Genomic DNA, 20,423 nt, shown 5'->3' with positions numbered 1-20,423 from the left:
AAATGTTCTATCCGTTTCACAAAAGATAAGTAAGTTTAAGAAGTGAAGATATCCTGGAGTTTAAAATATATTTATTATTTTTTTAAATAACAGAAAATGATCATTATGGGTATGTATCTTTTCAAAATCTTTTCATCAAAATCATACATACATAGGGGCTGCCCTGTGACCTAGTGGTTAAGTTCAGCACCTTTCGCTTTGGCGGCCCAGGTTCAGATCCCAGACACGGACCTACACCACTCATCAGCAGCTGTGCTGTGGCGGTGACCCACGTACAAAATAGGGGAAGATTGGCACAGAAGTTAGCTCAGGGTTAATCTTCCTCAGAGGAAAAAAAAAAATCATACATACATAGTTTAAAGCATCAAATAGTTCTACATGGGTTCTTATGAAAAATATTAGTTGCCCCCACTTACCTTCATCTCCCCCCATAGGCAACCACTTTCACCTCTATTAGCTTTGTTTTTTGTTGTTTGTTTTGTTTTGTCTTATATTTACTTCCATGTCTCTATTATAACTTGGTTATATTGCTCCTACTTAATTTTTCAGATTGAATCATTATCTCTTAATTTCCCACTGTAGAAGATGAGACTTTAGTCCATTTCCTCCCCATTCCCACTGCATACCCCTCTTTTCATCTCTCCCATTCTGTTCATATAGTCAAATTATAATATATGTTAGATCAGTATTCAGTGTTTATATTATTATGACTTTATAAATAATGAATTTATAGCAGAACCATATACATAGTGAATACTATCTTTACTTTTTACTTCCTTGTAAATATTTTGTTTTAAAAATTACTTTCTAAATAATTTTTAACCCATTTTTTAACACTTTATAAAGTATCCTATTACTATTCTAATTGGATTCTTGTTAAATTCATAATTTAACTGAAGAAGAATCTTTTTTTTTTTAAGATTTTTATTTTTCCTTTTTCTCCCCAAAGCCCCTCAGTACATAGTTGCATATTATTTTAGTTGTGGGTCCTTCTAGTTGTGGCATGTGGGATGCCACCTCAGCATGGCCTAATGAGTGGTACTATGTCTGCACCCAGGATCTGAACTGGAGAAACCCTGGGCCACCGAAGCAGAGCGTGTGAAGTTAACCACTCGGCCATGGGGCCAGCCCCCAGAATCATCATTTTTAATTACTGTAGTACTCCCAAATAAATGCATAGTATTTCTATTTTATTAACTCCTCTTTTGTTTCACCAAATAAAGTTCTGTAGTTTTATGTTTCACACATGCCCCTTAAATAAATTCCCAACTATTTTATATTTTTATTACAATTATGAATGGAATATTTTTTTCTTTGTATTGTTGAAGTGGAAAAATCATTAGGCAGGACTTAAAATATCTGGTTCAAGCACAAGCTCTGCATTGGGTAAATCCTTAGCATAGCTTTGCAGAGATCCATTTTCTGATCTGTTAAAGGGTAGTAGTAGTACCTCACACTTTTTTTTATGAGTATCAAAATTTAAACAAGGCAGAGCATGTGAAATTATTTTTGAATTATAGAACTAAGGAAGGCAAAAGTAAAATATTACTTTTGTAGCGGTATCTCAGCAACTTGTCCAAACTCTCCTATTGCCTCATTTATTTTATTTTATTTTTTTTGGTGAAGAAGATTGGCCCTGAGCTAACATCTGTTACCAATCCACCTCTTTTTGCTTGAGGAAGACTGGCCCTGAGCTAACATCCATGCCAGTCTTCCTCTATTTTGTATGTGGGTTGCCGCCACAGCATGGCTTGATAAGTGGTATAGGTCTGCACCTGGGATCCGAACCCACAAACCCTGGGCCTGCCAAAGCAGAACATGCCAAACTTCACTACCACAACACTGGGCCAGCCCCTCATATGATTTTTTTTTTTAACAGCTTTATTCTGGTATAATTGACATACGGTCAACTGTATTTCCAAGATTTATAATTTGATAAAATTTTTTTCCTTTTTAACCATTTTTAAGTGTACAGTTAAGTCATGTTAAGAATATTCACATTGTTGTGGAATGAGTCTCCAGAACTTTTTCATCTTGCAAAACTGAAACTCTAAACTCATCAAACAAATCATTTCCCCCTCACTCTAGCCGCTGGCAAGCACCATTCTACTTTCTGTTTCTATGAATTTGACTATTGTAGATACCTCCTGTAAGTGGAATCATACAGTGTTTGTCTTTTTGTGACTGGCTTATTTCACTTAGCATAATGTCCTCAAGGCTCATCTATGTTGTAATATAGGACAGGATTTCCTTCCTTCTTAAGGCCGAATAATAACACTCCATTGTATGTGTATATCACATTTTGTTTATTCATCTGTGAGTGGACATTTGGGTTGCTTCCACCTCTTAGCTGTTATGAATAATGCTGCTATGAACATGGGTGTCTAAAAGTCTCTTCAAAATCCTGCTTTTAACGTACCCAGAACTGGGATTGCTGGATCATATGGTAATTCTATTTTCAATATTTTTGTGGAAGCACCATACTGTTTTTCAGAGCAGCTGCACCATTTTACATTCCCAACAGTGCACAAGGACTCAAATGATTTTTTGATTGACTAGGTAAACAATTATGCCTTTTGGAAAATAATGCTAAAATTTTCCCCATACTTAATTTTAGGTTATTTTTTTGTATCATCTTTTGATGGTAGGAATATCTAACGTTATTTCATCAATTCTAAGATGCCATTAATTATAAGATGCACTATTATTTTATGTACTGCTAAGAAAGAGAAAAAAGCTGCTAATTAAACTGAGACATCGATTGTAAGATGCATCCCAATTTCAGAGATGAAGAAATGTGAAAAAAAGGTGCACCTTAGAATTAATGAAATATTAAATAATAAAGATAATGAGCCTTTTCTTTAAAAAGAAATTAATCGGGTCAAAATTCGTGGTAGAATATATTTAAATTCTTGCTAAACCTGGCAGATTGAACACACTTATTTAAGCTGCTCCTTCCTGAACACTCGCTAGAATATTAGTAATGGAATTTAAAAGGCATAAACCTACAAGGACAAAGAACAGGAGAGGGACCACAGCAGATGAGAACTGCCAAAATTTTTAGAAAATGAATATTTGAATGAATGGAGAGGAGTTTTGGTGTTTGATTATTGTGTAGGCATGTGGAAAGTTACAAACAAAAACATGAGGCAGTTAACATCAGAGAAAAAAGATTATATACAAGAAAGAAAGTCATGGTACAGTACATAGCTTAGTTGTGAACAATGTCTGCATGCTTATAATAATGTATTGATTATAATAATACTGAATATTGGTTTAATTTTTTATTGAGAGGTTGGAGGAAGAGGAAGTGGGAATGATTGGGTAGTATAAGAAAGCTAAAACTTAATATTTTTAACAGAGCAAGTCAACAATATTTAAAATTCATGTTAGGAATTATCAGTGTAAGCATGACATAATGGACATTTATTAACATGACATTTAGAATTATGGAAGGAATATCACAAACTGCTTAAAGTGCTTCAGAGTAGTTGCATCTGTGTAATGAGGCTGTGGGATCAGGAGACTGTTTTTATCAGAAGCCTTTTAGTAATGTTTGATTTTTTTTTTAAACTATCTACATCTTTTACTTTAATAAAAAATATCTTTTTTTTGAGGAGGAGGATTGGCCCTGAGCTAACTATTGCCAATCTTCCTCTTTTTGCTGAGGAAGACTGGCCCTGAGCTAACATCCATGCCCATCTTCCTCTATTTTATACATGGGATGCCTGCCACAGCATGGCTTTTGCCAAGCGGTGCCATGTCCACACCCAGGAGCCGAACTGGTGAACCCTGGGCTGCCGAGAAGCAGAACATGGGCACTTAACCACGGCACCACTGGGCTGGCCCTAAAAAATTTCTAATTAAGAAGAAAAGGAATCCAATGTGGTGATATTTATGTTTTCCACTCAGGGCTAGTCAAGCAATATAATCTTGATTAGAAATGGGAGAGAACGTTGTTACTGCCCCACGTGAAAACAGTTCACTTAGAGTTGCTGGCGTGGATGTTCACTCTGACGCTGGCGATATGTTCATCAAATATTTAAGTGCTGTAACAAGTCAGACACAGTGCTCGGTACTGGGGATACGAACAAAACAGATATACAGTATTTTTATTTGGTCATCAGAAGAGCCTTTTCCCTTAGCTAATAACACTTTAAGTTACTTGGGAAACGGAATAGACAGACCAATATGTATTTCTTTGTTTTCCTTCTTTACTTCTCTCCCAGCTCTTCAGTAACTGGTTTAAATTTGGCCTGGTGCAGCCAAATCTTTTGGTGATCAATAACCAAGTGTTCATATTCTTAGGACGTTGCGTGCCAGTTCTTGTCAAGTGTCCCCTCTGTGAATATAATCCTCTGTGCCTAAGTGACTCCTTGCTTGTATGACTAGGATTGGGGAGAGACTGGCATAATCTTTCCATTAAGCAGTCCCAGGAAGGACATTAATATCCTTGTGTGGTTCTTAGAAGAACTTAGCTGAACAATGCTAATGATAACTATTTATGTGTACTTTACAAAACTCGTAACATCTGTTACCTCATTTTGTTGTCTACTTATGAGACGAGTATCCTTCCTGTTTTACAGACTGAGAGGGTTTAAGTGACTTACTCAAGCACACGTTGATAGGTGACGGAGCTAGAAGTTGAACTATTCTCTTGATTTCAATCTTGAACTCGTTCTGTTATGCAAACATTTTTCCTTAAAAGACTATAGGGAATGAGTTCTACTTAAGGAAATGGGCAGTCTTTTGATAGAGGTTCAAGTGGGCCCCCTGCCTGGTGCCTGTCTAGAGGTGTCTGTGCTGGAACTCACTGAGGTTAGATTCTGAATGCCCTGGACAAATGATTCTATTTATTCTTTTTCTTTTTTTGTCCCAGAGATCAGTTTTCCCTTCCATTAGATTTTAAAGGTTTTTCTTGGGGTGGAGTGAAGTTAGGAAGGGGATGCATATTTCATATAGCTGAACCAGGTGTAGTTTAGAATTAGCATATTATACCTGGGTGCCTTCGTGCCTGTATCAAGTCCTGTCTGGGATTTTTTCCATTCACGGTCTCAGATTTATCACTTCCTCTCTTTCAATTGCTACCACGCTAGTTTAAGATCTTGTTTCACTTCATGCTTAAAATACCACAACATCACTAGTCCTCCTGTGTTTCATTCTCTCCTTAACCATAATTCATTTGGCACTCATACGCCAGTCAGTCTTTCTTTTAAAAAATCTATTTTTTAGTGCTTATTTTAGCTCCCTGCTGTCCTTAAGTCTAAATTCTTGTGCCTGCTTTTTAGGATCCTTCCTAATCTGTTAACGTACCCATCCAGCATTGTTTTTCATTGTCCCCTAACATGTACCCTTTATTCAAATCAAGCAGATCTGTCTCTTGAGTGTATTTAAGCTCAAACTCGTTTCTATTTCCTGGCTTCAGCTTGTAGTTTCTTTTATTCAGACTGTCCTTTGGGGTCCAATCAAGGCTTCCCTGATAACTACAATTGTCAATAAGCCCTCCTGTTCTGACTACATATTATCACTTACTATCTATACCATACATTTTTGCTACTTCATTGTTACCTTTAATACAGTGTTATATGCCATCTTTCAGTATCCTCTAATTGTTTCACATATATAAATTACCTGGAATTTAAATCTTTTAACATGTCAAACCAGATCCCTCATGTGCGTGGAGCAATCCTTGAGCACATACCAGACACTCTTTAAATGCTACTTATTCCAATAATATCCCCACGTGGTAGAGTTCACTGGTGATGATGATGATGGTGGTCCACATGGATAAGAGTTATTCTGAAAACTTATCTTTGTCTGTTTTTATCAAGAATGTACTTGATAATAATTTTTACATTCGTTTCTTCCTGCCTTTGTTTTGGTGACAGGCTGTTGATGATGTGAAAAAAGGTTACATCAAAGCAGAGGAAAAGTCCTACCAATTACAGAAGCTGTATGAACAAAGGAAAATGGTCATGGTAGGTTTATGTCCCCACCATCTCTTTATAAAATGCCCCTTCTTATCTCTTAAACCTGTTGTCCCAGTCATTTTTGAAAGATATTGTAACCTGGTCAGTGGCTTAACTAAGTAAAACAAAGGAGAGGGTTGTAGACCTTGATGTAAAGTCCATTGTGTTCCTCCATTTAGCACACAAAGAGCTTATTGTGCCCTGTGTAGGAATAACTTTATTATTAATAATAGCCAGACATGTTCTCTTTGATTAAAAAAACTGTAAAACACAAGATATGCACAACTTTTGATATGATAAAGATTCTGTAAGAATTGATAGATTTTTAACATTGGAAATTATTTTAGTTGTGATTTAGCAATCACAAAATCATATGCTTTTACAACTTCCTTCTCTGCAGTTAGTTACACATTTATGCTGAGTGATGGTTTTGGTTAGTATGATGTCCTAGAGTTCAATTTGATAGCTACCAGTTTTGTGTGGCCAGTTAAATTTAAAATTCATTTAAATTAAATAAAATTTAAAATTCAGTTCCTCAGATGCATTAACCACATTTCAAGTGTTGAGTGGTCACACATGGCTAGTTGCTACTGAATTGGACAGCTCAGATACAGACATTTTCATCACCATAGAAAGTTCTGTTGGAGAGGGCTGCCTAGGATATTCCTTAAATGTTTTAAAATTAGTTTTCAATGTGTATCTGCCATAAATACAGGCATGGAAATTGTCAAAAATAAAATTTGTAAAGAATGCTTACAAAAACTTCCACTTGTAGCATTTTAAAATCTCTTTCTTGGCAAATTCACATATAGTTGAAAATTTTCCAATTATAATTTTTCATGATTTCACACAAGGCAGGAATTGCATTAGTAATGATTCTGATAGGTCACTTGAATTTCTTTTGTACTTTCTGTGCACTTTTTTTTCAATTCTTTTTTTTATTATTATTATTTTATTTCTTTTTTTTTTTTGGAGGAATATTAGCCCTGAGCTAACTGCTGCCAATCCTCCTCTTTTTGCTGAGGAAGACTGGCCCTGAGGTAACATCTGTGCCCATCTTCCTCTACTTTATATGTGGGACGCCTACCACAGCATGGCTTGCCAGGCGGTGCCATGTCTGCACCTGGGATCCAAACTGGCGAACCCCAGGCCGCTGAAACGGAAGGTGCGAACTTAACCACTGTGCCACCGGGCCTGCCCCTCTGTGTACTTTTTATGAGGGAATGCTTATCCGTCTAGATTAATTGACTTGGAATAAGGATGCAAACAAGTCATCCATTAAACTTAGCCCATAATCTTATGTCTAGCTGGGAGAGTTATTTTATCACTTATATGATGAAAAGTAATACATCTCTTTGCCTTAGAAAACTGCCAAAGATCAGGGAACCATCTACCAATGTTCTGCATACCAACAGGCTGAAATAGACAACACAAAAATCTTTCAAATAGAATTAAGTCTTGGCAGAATTTTGGTTAAGGGAATTTTACTATGTGGGAGATAGGATTTGAAAACTCAACTTCCATCTGTTGTTTAGGATAATGGCATTGTCTTCTATATAATACATGATTCTGACAGATCTATCTGCATCTTTTTGGTGAAATGGGCCAAATACTAGAGGGCCGTCAACCTCTGCAATAGTTCTTTACCTTTGCCAAAGCCAATAGAATCAAAATAATTTCATAAGGACTTCTGATAATACCAGTATGGAATACATATTATTTCTTTGCACATACAGGGCTCCAAATATGCTATCTTCCATTTATGCATTCAACAAAATATATTTATTGAGCACCAACTGTGTGCCAGGCACAGTGCAAAGAGCTAGAGAAATAAATAGGTTTGGGTTGTTCTCTGGCAGAATACAGAAAATCTGAATTTAACAAGCCTAGTAGTCTATTATGAAATTATTTTTAGACTCAGGTTTATATCTTGTAATCACCCAGTTAAGAACTCGAGTACAGTTGGTATATTAATGTGTTTCCCCATCGGTCATCAGAATTGAGTGCAAAATATATGCTTAAACATTCATGGAATTCTTTTTTCTTAAAAAACTAGTGCCAGCATATAAGTGTGTTCTAGCCCCATAATACTGCAATCAGATTTTAAAGAAAACCCCCCAAATTTTGAATTTTATTCAAGTACAATTTCATGTATTCAAGTATTAGTGTTCAGAGACATTAGCCAGCCAATGGTCATGATCAGTACATTGAAACTTCAAACTCAGATGGACCCTTCGGAGCCCATAGGTCTTGATACCATTATTTATAGCAACTTAATATGGTATAGGCCTAAGATTAGACCAAATCACTGAGACTTAGCAATTGAACAGACTTCTCAGTTTAATTTCTTTTCTGTAAAATAGAGATGTTCAGATTGCTAGCTATCAAGTAGAATCTTGACAAAATACTTCCAAGTTCTTGGTAGGTAAATAAGCCTTGTATAAGTCCCCTTGCTCTCCAAATATGGAGGACAGATCCTATCTTTGCCATAGTTTGTAATGCCCAGTATGATCAAAAATGTTTTTGTTTTCTACTCATTTGCAAAGTTAGATGGAACCTCAAATTTTGATGGTTGAGAATATAATGTACAAGAGAGATGTTGTTTTTTCTTTCCATGTTTTACTCTCATACAAATAGTAGACATCTGTAATTTATGTTTTTCTTATGTTGGAGTGATCTGATTTTGCCATTGTTGAACTGACAAACAAGAAGTTTCTGTGTTAGTGTTTCTCAACATAATTTGTAATTATTTTCACATAAGGCAGTATATGTGAAAGTCATTGTTTCTCAAACTGGTCCCCAGCTTAATTACATGAGAATCACTTGTGAAGCCTAATTAAAATTCAGATTTCTGGACCCCACCTCACGTTTACTAAGCCAGGATCTTTGGGGGTAGAAAAGATTTTTACAGAAGCCCCAGGTGATTCTGAAACTGTAAGTGCTTCAGAATCACTACTCTAGGAATTTGGGAGAGTTGGCTTCCAACGTTCCTCTTAAGCCCTTAGTTCAATTTTAGACCTGATTTGACCCTTGGCAGGTTGTTTGGTGGAACAGAGAGTTCTCCAGAATGACCTCAGCCCACTCACGTAAAGTGTTCTGCTCTGTTAAGTACTGCATCTCTGCTTTAATAACTATACTGTTTCTATATTTACTTATCTTGCTGAATATTGAGCATTTATAAAATGTCCCATGCTATACCTTTCCCCTTCTCTGGCCTAATGTGGGCCATCATCGAAGTGGAATGTGAATCAAGGAAGGTAATTTAGGGCACATATTTAGTTACTCAGAATTTAATATGAAAGGAGAATGGACAGGATGGTTTTGTGTTTTAAATATATAGCTACATCCTTATGTAAATATGTTTGAAAGGAAAAATTCACTTTTGGAAATTTTGGATTTATGTAAAATTTTAAATGTTTCTTCTGTTTATACTTTGTGCAAATCCAGGAATGTAGAGATTGCCCACATAAAGCTGAGAAATACTGCCTGACCTCAGTATCTCTGAAAACCTGAAGTTTCCCCAATGAGACTTGACCTGTGTCTTCTCACCAAGGCCACAGGTGCCCTTAGTTTTCACTCAGGTTATTTTTAGATATTATGCCATTAGGAAGTCCCCTGAAGGCCTTGTGCTTTCAAGGACTACATTTTTTAATATGGAGGGATAAATGAGCCTTTTAATGCAAAGGGGAGAGAGAGGAGCACATGTTGTATGCCTGGTCCTGTTCTAGGCGCTGTGTGCACATTCTCATTTCCTCCTCGTAACAGCCATGCGGGTGTTATCCCCACTTTCCAGAAGAGAAGTGGAGTCTGAGAGGTGAAGATTCTTACCCAAGACCACATAGCTTGTCAGAAGTGGAACTAGGACTTGAACCCATTTCTGTCTGGTTCAAAGCATGTTTGTCCCCACATCAGAGAGGGGAGGGTGGCAGCAGTGTCCTTTGTTTCCAGATGACAGAGGGGAGGTCCCTAGGTAATTTATGCAAGGGCTCAAGAAGAGAGTTCCAGATATGCAGAGCTCCATGTCTCTTCTGATATCTTTTCTAATCTCTCCCTTTGTCTACATGTTTCTCTCTTTTTAAAAAATCTATACAGTAAAACTCCCAATAAGGAATATGGCAGAAATATTTTTTGAAACAGTAGTGGTGCCTCTCAAAGAAGAGAACTCTTAGCAAGTGTGTTTTATGAAAGCCTTTTTTCTTGAAGGACATGAGCAGAACTAGTGTCAAGGCTCCATGACAGCTCATTGGCATTTGCAGAGCTCTTAAGCATCTTTGAGCAGAATTTGCCACTTATTGAGCCATGTAGAAAGTTTCTGATAAGTGTGGTAGGAGGATGACTGGGATTGAGTGCGGCAGGCCTGGTTACCTGGTTACAGGTATTATTCTTTTTCTTTTCTCATTTTATTGTAGACATTTTCAAATATGTAAAGAAGTTGAAAGAATAGTACATTTAGTCCCCATGTACTCATTACCCAGCTTCCACAGCCTTCAACTTCCTGCCATTCATGTTTCATCTATCTCACTCTCATGCTTTTTTCTCCTGGAGTTTTTAAAAGCAATTTCCATATACATCATTTCACAGGGCATTCTTGAGAGAGACGATAGTTGAGACCTCTGGCTAAGGATAACGGAGGCCTTAAAATTATTTTTTTAAGCTATCATTTGTTGAATACCTAATTATGTGTGAAGTACTGTGCTAAGTACTTGAATGCTCACAAGTAACTGTATGATGTAAGTGCTATTATTATTTCCCTTTTTACAGAAGAGGAAACTAATGCTCCTAGGATTTAGTCAGTTGCTTGAGTTCAAGTAACTTGCCAAGCTTACATAGTTAGGAAGTGATGGGGCCAGGATTCAAGCCCAGGGCATTCTGGGCTCAGGCTCGTAATCACTTCTCTGTGTACTGCTGCCTGTCCCAATCTTTGCTGCTTGTTAGAACCCCAGAGGAGTTCTCTCCTATGCTACCCGCTGCCTGTCAGTCATACTTACACCAAAGTATAGTGGCCAGGGCTTTCTTTTCGTCATAGTGCCAATAGCAGCGCTCAGCGGTATCCACATTTATCACTGATACAGGAAGGATGATGTTAAAGGGGGATGGAGTAGGGTGATAGAAGGAGGGAGAGATGAGAGAAGAAAAGGGATGCAAATGAAGTATTGTAGCACTTCTGAATTGAAGTTGTCCCTGTGTTCTTCCTACTCTTTTATAATTTTTCATCTTCAAAGTTACTATTATTTTACCTCAGCAAAAATAAATAGGGAAATAGTGAGTTGAGTAAAAGAGAGGACAGCCTTAACTGTGGAGGAGAGGGAAGAAAGAGCTGAGTTAGAGTCCATAGTTCAGAGACTTCTCTGGATTAATCTTGTAGCATTGTACCTGTGAAGGTCATGTATGTTGCTTGATTTTGGTCCAGATGCTTTTTAAGAAGGCATATATACTGGAGACCCAGGGGACAGTGGGGCTAATGTGGGGACTAGTTGGTGGTAAAGAAAGAATCAGAGTGGCCTAGAAACTAAACTTGGCTTCTAATCCTGCTTGTGCTACTTATTATTACCTGTGACTAAGCAAGTCTCATATTACTCTGGATTTCTATAAATGACTAGCTTTTAAAGTCTCTTTCAGCTTAAACATTTTATGAATATGAGATTCTGGGTAACTTAATCCTCATCACATTGTAACTTTTGATTGGAGAAGACATGGGGAGAAGCATTAGCTCCTTTTCCTTAGTTATAGGGATAGATTTGATGCCCATTCCTTAGGTACGTACGGTGAAAGTAGAGGGCCAGACTAAATGGCAGTCTGAGTTCCTTTCTAGTCCTAGGAGTCTTTGTTGCAGTGTCTCTTCTGGCTTCATTTGTGTATCTTTTTTAAGTAGAGAAGGGAGGTGGGGTTGGAAGTAAGTAGGTGGAAGTTGAAAGTGGCATAAAGGATCATCTTGGAGTCCTGTCCCAACTTAGTGATGCTGTGAGACCAGAGGCAAGGTCTTCAGGTTGCTGGGTGAGGAGATTCTCTTGGTTCTCTCTCTTGGTCCATCTCAGCAGCTCTTCCTGGTGGTTTAGTTCCGTAGTGACAGTGTTTCTCCTTGCGTTTTTTTTTTTTTTTTTCCTAGTACCTCAACATGCTAAGGACTTGTGAGGGCTACAATGAAATCATCTTCCCCCACTGTGCCTGTGACTCCAGGAGGAAGGGGCATGTTATCACAGCCATCAGCATCACGCACTTTAAACTGCATGCCTGCACTGAGGAAGGACAGCTAGAGGTGAGAGTTCAGCAGAGGGCTGGGGCTGGGAGTGCTGGGGATACTTTGATGCTCGCTCACTTGTTAGGTTTTAGTTTCTTCTTGGAGGGAAATGAAATCAAAACTGTTCTGACTGGGGTACATAGGCACTGATCCACACTGCTCCTCACCTTCTTTGGCTGTTTACACTGACTTGTATTCTTCTGTCACACTCTTTTCCCTGAAATGATGTAGACATCTCCACGCATGTCTCTTCTGCTACCTAGTTCAGAGCCATCTTGCCTAAACTCCCCAGCATTCTCAAACTTATGCTTTTTGTTCTTGGTTGTTTAGAACCAAGTAATAGCATTTGAATGGGATGAGATGCAGCGATGGGATACTGACGAAGAAGGAATGGCCTTCTGTTTTGAATATGCACGAGGAGAGAAGAAGCCTCGATGGGTTAAAATCTTCACACCATATGTGAGTGGTAGACAGGGAAGCATGCTTGGGGAAAGTAGATTGGGCTTAAAGTTCACCTTAAGCTAAATGCGTAACTGGAGAAATAGCCGTTGTCTTGAGATCGGAACCTGTTTGAATCTCAGAGGCCCAGGTTCTCCCCGTGTTTCCTTTACGCCTGACTGGGATTGGCAATTTCACATCCCACTTGACTCACAGTTACCACTAGAAGGAGCCAGAGAATAGTAGATGAGCCAGGCCTCGGTTTTGTGGTGCTTGTCATGCTCAGCAAATTTGGAAGGTGGGGTGACTGGGGGCAGGAGTTCAAAGGTGTGGCCCTGTGGTGCCCCGTCTTAAGAAGCCAGTGAGTGTTGCTGTGTTTTTTTTCCAGTTCAATTACATGCATGAGTGCTTCGAGAGGGTGTTCTGCGAGCTCAAGTGGAGAAAAGAGGTAATTCTAAACAGTCTTAAATTGACTTTTTCGTCTTTTTTTTTGTTTTTTTTTTTTTAATTTATAGGCTCATGGCCAAATATGAGGGACCCTCACCTCCATCTCTGTCTTTCTAGGAATATTAGTTAGAGACTGGTTATCCCGTGTGAGCCAGGATACTCTTCCAGAGAGGTTAGCCTTTGGATGCTGAATGGACTGTACAAAAAAGCCCTGCTTCTACCCTTGTCCAGAGGGTGGCCACTGGCTACAGGCTGTTCCATCCCTCATGACTTCATGGATCCTCCTCTGCCTGTTTTTTATCAAATTACCCTCCATGTTGTTCCTGACCCAGAAGGGCAGCTGTCCTCAGTTTGAACCGTTCTGACTGGATGAGCCATGACAGAGGCTGTCTAGGCTAATAACCAAGAATGTGTATGTTTGGGAAAGTTTTTGCTACTGCTTTACTGCTGTCTGTATATGCCAGTGCTGGAGCAGAATTTGGAAGATTCTGAATAATTAGCTGCTTATTCTCAAAGAAAATGTTTCCGAGGTTCAGAAGGTAAAATCAGGAACATGAAAATTTATATTCTTGGTGTAGAAGAAAGAACATTGGGTTCTGGGAATCAGATGTGGATTTTCTACCAGCTTTTTTTCTCCCTATGATTTTGGGCAAATCAGCCTCCCTAGATCTCGGTTTTCTCATCCTTTGTCGTCTGTAAAACGAGAAGGCAGAACCAGATAATTAATGTCCAAGGTCCCTTCCAGCTCTAAAAGGCTGTGATTCTAGATGGGAAGTTAGATCAGTGGAAGAAGCCAGTCAGATCAGGTCATCTAGTCATACATTTTCCATTTCTAGTTAAGGGGTTGTCTCCAGATGGGGGAAATGTGGACACCTAAGGCTTCCCAATAACTCTTTTCTTTTTTTCCTTTCAGAACATTTTCCAGGTGGCGAGGTCACAGCAGAGGGATGTGGCCACCTAGCCTTTCCTTCTCCCCTTCCCTTCTCTTCACCCTCGTCCTCTTATCCCTTTCATCTCCCATGTCAGACAGAGTAACCATTAACACAAAAGAAGAGAAAAAGGAAAAAAGTCATTATATTCAAAAGCCCTAAACTAAATATTATTAATAATCCTTCTGAATTTCATGTCTCTGGAATTGAGCTGGTAGAGAACAACAGATTGGTCAGCACCAGGAGTCAACTGAGTTAAGACAGAAAAAGAAATACACCCAACCAACTCGCCAAAGGTATCTTTGTCCTTTCACCTGGGCCTCATACCAACAAACTCTCCTTGTACTATATTTTTAAAACTGGAACTATGAACTCCATCCATTTGCACTGTTCAGACATATATATGTATGTATGTAAAAATTATATATACACAAATTAGCTGCACGTATATACATATATATATTTCTTTTTAAATTTCATATTGATGGCAGTACCTTTTTTAGCTTGTGTTTTTACACACCTTTCACTAGAATTCATGACTTCTCTCTTGCTGTCTTTATTTTGAAACAAACTTTAAAAAGGAAAAAAAAAAATTTACAGGGAAAATACCTCTCCTCATGAAGGACTTGAAAAGTTTACAACCTGCTTGGGTTTTTTCCCCCCTTTTTTGTATTGAGTGAAGATTCTGGCTCATGGGTTGCCATAGAGTTTGAGAAGCAAGGAGCATAGTTTCTTTATCTTCCAGGAGGCCGCTGGGGAGGAGAAGGAGCTGTGTTTCTCAAGGGCAGCCAGGCTGCAGATCTGCAGGGAGAGTTTGAAAACTTGGTGTGGTCTCTTGTTTCCAAGACAGTTTCTCTGGTCCATCTCTCTCTTCCACTCGTGGCTTTCTAGCCACATTCCACATTTCCCTCCTGCTTCCCCAGGGTCACTTGTATGCTTTCCCTCAACTGGCCTAGAATGGAGGGGAGGGTGGGCTCAGGAGGTTGATGCCACAGGAACCTGAAACACTTCATGGTCGTAATTTCCTATTTCCCTCTCATTTCTGAAGCAGTGATGGTACTACCGGCCAGAGTTAAAGCTGATACCGTTAGGCACAAAGATTGGACTTAGGCAGGGGAAAGGAAGGAAGAAATGCCCCGTGTGCATAAGCTTTTCCCTACTCCATTCCTGACCAGTAACCACCTATAACTATGACATTATCTCTGACTTCCTGAAACAGCTGCGTTGGGGAGGGATCTGACAATATCTCCAAGGCTTTGGGGCGACTTGGAATGGGTCAGTGGTCTGTGCCAACCAAACCATAGCCTATCCAAGCCAGCTGAGGACCCAGGAAGGAGCAGTAGGACTATGGTTGATTTGGGTTGGATCTCAACCTTTAATTAAAAGGAGACTGAAGGAAAACCTTTTTGTTCCTCAAAGAGCTCCTTATCTGACTTTGCAGTTAGACCTTTTGAGACTTAAGAGCTCCATCCCAGAATGTAGGGCCAGGGCTGCCTCGGGTAGGGCAATATTCTCAGCCCCCGGGCTTTGTAGATACTGCATCAGGACCTCTAAGTCAGGCTCTGAAATAACTGGAACACATCTTTGAGCCTTCTTTTCTTTTTCTCTTCTTCACCTTCTGAACAAAAACCTCCATAGGGTGGTATCTTTTGCTTTGTCTAACTGGGAGGCACCATAGCTGGTTGTAGTCAACTCAACTGAGCAGTGTTGGGGTGGTTTGAAGTTTCTTTTTTTGTAACTTGTTTTTGCATATCATTGTGAGGCCACTTTTCTTTCTCTCTCGCTCTGTTATCCTGGCAGCCACTGCCTCAAGGGAATATTGGGTCATATAGGACATCCCACCTTCCCTTACCTTTTCCAGACCCAGGTGGATCACAGAGTACAAAATGTAAGAATGCTGAATGTTAAAAGTTGCAGAGAATGATCCCTGATTTGAAGGCTTTGACGTAGAATTAACTGCTTTTGGCTTGGATGAATTTAATAATGAGCCAAAGGTCCCTCGAAAGAAGATATGTTGATTTCCCACTCGAAGATGCTAAAGAGGCTTTTGGCACCAGCTGTGTTCAAACTGTAAAAATAGCAGCAATTTTCCCCTGTTCCCTCAGAGTGGGAGAGGAATGAACAAATCCAGGAGTCCGTGCGACAGCCCAAATGCTGACCTCCGGATACGAGACGTAGCGGGGATGCCCTTAGGATGGAGGCCCCTTCGAGTAGGTAGATGCTGCACCGTTCCCTTTCTGGCATAGCATTCACTTGGTGCTTTGGATTTTGGGTGAGGGCCCCATAGGGCGTTGGCCTTTTGGCAGCATCTGTTTAGGAACAGCCTCTACCTGAGGCTGTACCACGAACAAAGCACCCAGCTGCAGCAGGGAGGGGGAAGGAGGGAGACCCTGGAGGACCGCGCCTTCTCCTCTTCCACCTGCAGCAGGCCTCATGCAATGGGCAGAAGTCACCATGGCTGTGGGGCTCCACAGGATCAAGCTCTTCTTTGCATGAAGCAGTGTTAGTGTGATACTCCTTTCCCCCGTGCTCTGCACTTCCTTTCTGTAATCCCTACTACTTTCCTTAGTCCTGGGTTCTGCCCAGGGAGGCTTCTACCCAGTCTTCTTCTGCAGTTTGTCTCTGGGAAATGGAGGGGATGCCCCTTCCCCCTGCTTTGCCCCAGCAGAGCCAGCAGGATCTTCCTGATCTCCTGTTGTCCTCTCCTCCAAAATCAGTTTCTGTCCTCTTTGGTAAAAGCTCAGTTTTTTAGCGATCAGGAGAAAATGCAGTCCCTGAGAAACCTGTCCCTGCAGAAAGGTTCTCCTGGGCCATGCTTTGGGCTCTCTGCTCTTTATATTTTTATTCTACTCTCTGTTTTTCTGCCCTCCCCTTGCCCTAGGCCTCAGCTTAGCACAGGTGGGTGCTCAGGGCGGCTCCTAGGACTGGACAGAGCTCTCAGGAAGGAATTAGTTCAACATCCTCATGCCTGGCCCATCTAGTTTCATCCTTCAGTTACCCAGGCCAGTAGCTTTGGGTTATCCCCTCTTGTAGCTCCAAACCCAGTGCTTAGAGCAGCAATATAGGGCACTGACAGGAGATGACACCTCTCTCTCTCATCTCAGAATTTACCAACTATGGGCCTGGTTCCTAGGAGGCAGTTTTCTTAAAGGGGACTGCATTCTGGTTAACTTGAAGTCTCCAGACCTGGAGGGACCACCGTGCCCTCCCTTCTGTCCATCGTGCCCTCTGGCTGGATTGATTCAGCAGGAGAAACCATTTGGTCTGTGGGACTCCAACATACTGCTAGGTTCCGTCACCAGATTCATTGTGTCATGTGAGCTTTCTTTTGGAGGGAGGATGATGTGGTTGAACACGCAGAGAGAGAGAATGGAAGTGATGATGTGCATCTTTAGCTCCTCATCTTCCGGTTCCCTCCTGCCTTCCTCTGCTCCTAAACCTGAGTATATCATGCCAGGCCTCACTCATAGCAGGACAGCATCAGCTCACTCCTCAGCAATAATCTAGGCTGTGTGGGAAGGTTAGGGCTCTGGGGAGGAACAGAACTGAAGAGGGGAGTGATACGGGGTGGAGGCACTGGGCCAACTGCTAACCTTGGACACCAATTTTATATCATGCCCCCCTTTTAAGCCGATGAGCTGGGCTTCAGTTTTCCCCAGGCCATGACACTTTTAATTTATTTGAGAGAAACTCTAATTGTATTTTCACTGCAGTATCTTGTATTTTTTATTTGTGATTTAAGAAATGTGAAGAGAAAATACACAGACACATAATGGCTAACAGTGTTTCTTTCATTCCTTGTTCTAGAGCTAACCACTCTAAAATTGTTTGGTAAATGTCACTTAGTGTAATTAATTGTAACATATTCTTTTAAATAAATTGATTTATTGATGAAACTATTCTTTGGTTTCCTAGACTACAAATCCTTTGGGTTGTGTGGGAAGAAGTGAAGAGGGACCTCTGAGATTTGAGTTTGAATGGTCAGTCAGATGGGAAGGAACATATGACCAGTTCTCCCAAGCTACTAGTGAGGCAGTCTTTTGAGGGCAGGAAATGGGCTAGGGTGGGAAAAGGAGAAGCTGGGAGGCCCCTGGCCTAATGATCTGTTTCCAGTGGCTCCTTTAAAGATTCCTTCTTCTCCCTCAGATCTCAAGGGTTGATTGTGCTAGCCTGCACAAACTCCATGTTAAGACTCACAGGACTCCTCTCCCTCAGCTTTATGCATTTAGAGCCTGGCAAAGCCCTTGGGACAGATCGTAGCCCTGTCCCCTTCCCCCAGCAACATGTATATATTTCCTTTTTTCATTTTTCAACTCAGGAAACTTCTCTGGAATCTGAACTGAAAGGTACATAGTACCCCTAATGAATGCCAGCACAATGCCAGGCACTCTGGATGGTTATGGCCCCTCCTCTGCCCACACCCCTGAGAAAAAGTGTGGTCCTGCATGCTCTTTGCTTTCACAGAGGAATGTCAGATGCCGTGGCCTAATTACCCACTCTTAGCTCCTATTCCTCTCTGTGCATTAGTTTATGGACGGAATCTGCTCTGGAAAGCTCAGCATTCGTGGTAGGTAGGACATGTTTATTATTTTTATAAACCTTCCTTTTTTATTATTTTTATAACCCTTAACTGTGTGCTTTTGCTCCTTGATTGAAGAGCATCAGAGCAAGGACTAGTTTGACATTTTGTTTGGCAGCTGAGGAGAGAGACATTGTTCTTGGTCTCATTCACTCAGCCATCAGCATTGAATGATTGGAATCTGACAAATATTTCCATCCTAATGGGGGAAATTTTTTTTCTTTAACAAGGAAAGAATCCATAGAGAAGTATAAAGTGGAATTCCAGAGTTAGAATTACAGAAGTTAAAGTCAGTAAACATTTATTGAATGTCTCCTGTGTGCAGGGCATTGTGTTAGATACTGCGACAGATACAAAACCAAAGTAAGAAACATTCCACTAGCTTTCAGCCTCACAGAGGAATGAGAGATTGACAGATCACCATGGTACATGGCAGTGGAAGGTGCCATAAGGACTAGAAAAAGAGGGAGAATGGCATGCCTCTGGATGAAGGCAGCTAAGGAAATCTTCATGAAGAAAGTGATGTTTAAATGAATTGTTCGGGATGAGCAGGATTTCAACAGGAAAGCATTCAGCTAACTTTATTGAGCCATTATGTGCCAGACAGGAGTAACTGGGAGTGAAAAGACATGGAATAGGGGAGGAAGATCACTCTTGTCCAGATGAACAACAAATAGTCCTACTCGCTTAGAATTTAGGGTATATATAGGAATAGGATGGAAGATAAGGCTTTGAAGAGCTTTGAATGGCAGGGTGAAGTGCTCTACATTAAAAAAAAACAAAACTTTTTTTAATCAGCTGCAGTTTAGAAACACTGGTGTTTCAGAATACATACAAAAGGATCAGTTAGGAGACTGCTATGATTAGTTTAGTGGAGGCAGTGATAATTGAGAGGGAAATGGAGATGAGAAAACTTGTGGAAGTAAAATCTTTTATGATTTAATAACTTTGAATTTATGTGAGAAAAGTAAAAGACTCCCAAGGTTTCATGTCTATGTGACTGGAAGATAGAAATAGAAATATTTAAGAGTTGCAACTTTGGGTGAGAAAACATTTTAGCTTTGGACCTATTATGGTTTAGACTTGGGTGAGAAATCTAGGTATAGATGTCTAGCAGTTATTTCTTAGTTATTTGCTCAGCACCTTCTAATGTCCTGGGCACTGTAGAGGTTGATGGGGATATAGTGGGGAACAAGGCAGAGTAACATCTGTGAATGAATTTATAGAATGTGACTGGCCTCTGTGGAGAACAGGTTGTAGGAGGACAGGAGGCAGATGAGGAGGAGGATGCTGCTGGCCTCTAGCGGGCGAGGGTGACCTGGACAGTGTTGACGCAGTGGAGATGGAGAGATGTGAGTAGATCAACGATATATTTTTAGAGACAGAACCAGTGGGATTGGATATGAGACGGGAGAGAAAGAGTGTAATCAAAGTTTGGGCTTGAGCAGGTACATAGTGGTACTGTTACTAGTGAGGAAGACTGAGGAAGGAAAGGCACTGCTGAACTGAGTCCAGGAGAAAAATTAGCACATAGCTGAGAGTCATTTTCATCTAGCAGTTGAGAGGAGGCAATATATTGGTGGGAAACCCCGTTTATGGGGAGCAAAAGGAAGCTGACTAAATACTCGGAAGTAGATGAAAGTGGGCCAGAGAATGAGACTCTTCTAGAAAGCAGGGGCATGGGTCAGGTCTGCTCAAGTTCTTGGATTTGAGGAAGAGAAGGAGGCTTGGCCATGAGTGGGAATTCCTTCAGTCACTAATAGAAGAAGCTGAGGCTGTGAAAGGCTTTGAAATTTTAGTAGGAGAATTCTACCGCAGGGTCT

At 40.3% G+C, this 20,423-nt stretch overlaps 1 protein-coding gene across 4 annotated transcripts in view; it reads left to right on the top strand.

The window, feature by feature from the left end:
- Positions 1 to 17,920, top strand: part of SNX27 (sorting nexin 27) — a 67,202-nt gene extending 49,282 nt beyond the window's left edge. For 2 of the 4 annotated variants that reach the window (XM_046681899.1, XM_046681901.1), the window contains exons 8-12: positions 5,889 to 5,978; positions 12,076 to 12,225; positions 12,538 to 12,666; positions 13,034 to 13,093; positions 14,006 to 17,920. In XM_046681899.1, coding sequence (XP_046537855.1) covers positions 5,889 to 5,978; positions 12,076 to 12,225; positions 12,538 to 12,666; positions 13,034 to 13,093; positions 14,006 to 14,053 — 477 coding nt within the window. In that variant the 3' untranslated portion in view covers positions 14,054 to 17,920. Of the gene's footprint in view, positions 1 to 5,888; positions 5,979 to 12,075; positions 12,226 to 12,537; positions 12,667 to 13,033; positions 13,094 to 13,209 lie in introns of all 4 variants that reach the window. The other 2 variants (XR_006891543.1, XM_046681900.1) reach the window with 2 other exon arrangements.
- Positions 17,921 to 20,423: the final 2,503 nt, after the last annotated feature.

The sequence above is a fragment of the Equus quagga genome, chromosome 13, assembly GCF_021613505.1.
Source record: "Equus quagga isolate Etosha38 chromosome 13, UCLA_HA_Equagga_1.0, whole genome shotgun sequence".
In the NCBI taxonomy this organism is placed as follows: domain Eukaryota; kingdom Metazoa; phylum Chordata; class Mammalia; order Perissodactyla; family Equidae; genus Equus; species Equus quagga.
Note: the sequence above shows the minus strand (reverse complement) of the source record. Positions and strands in the feature narration are given on the sequence as shown.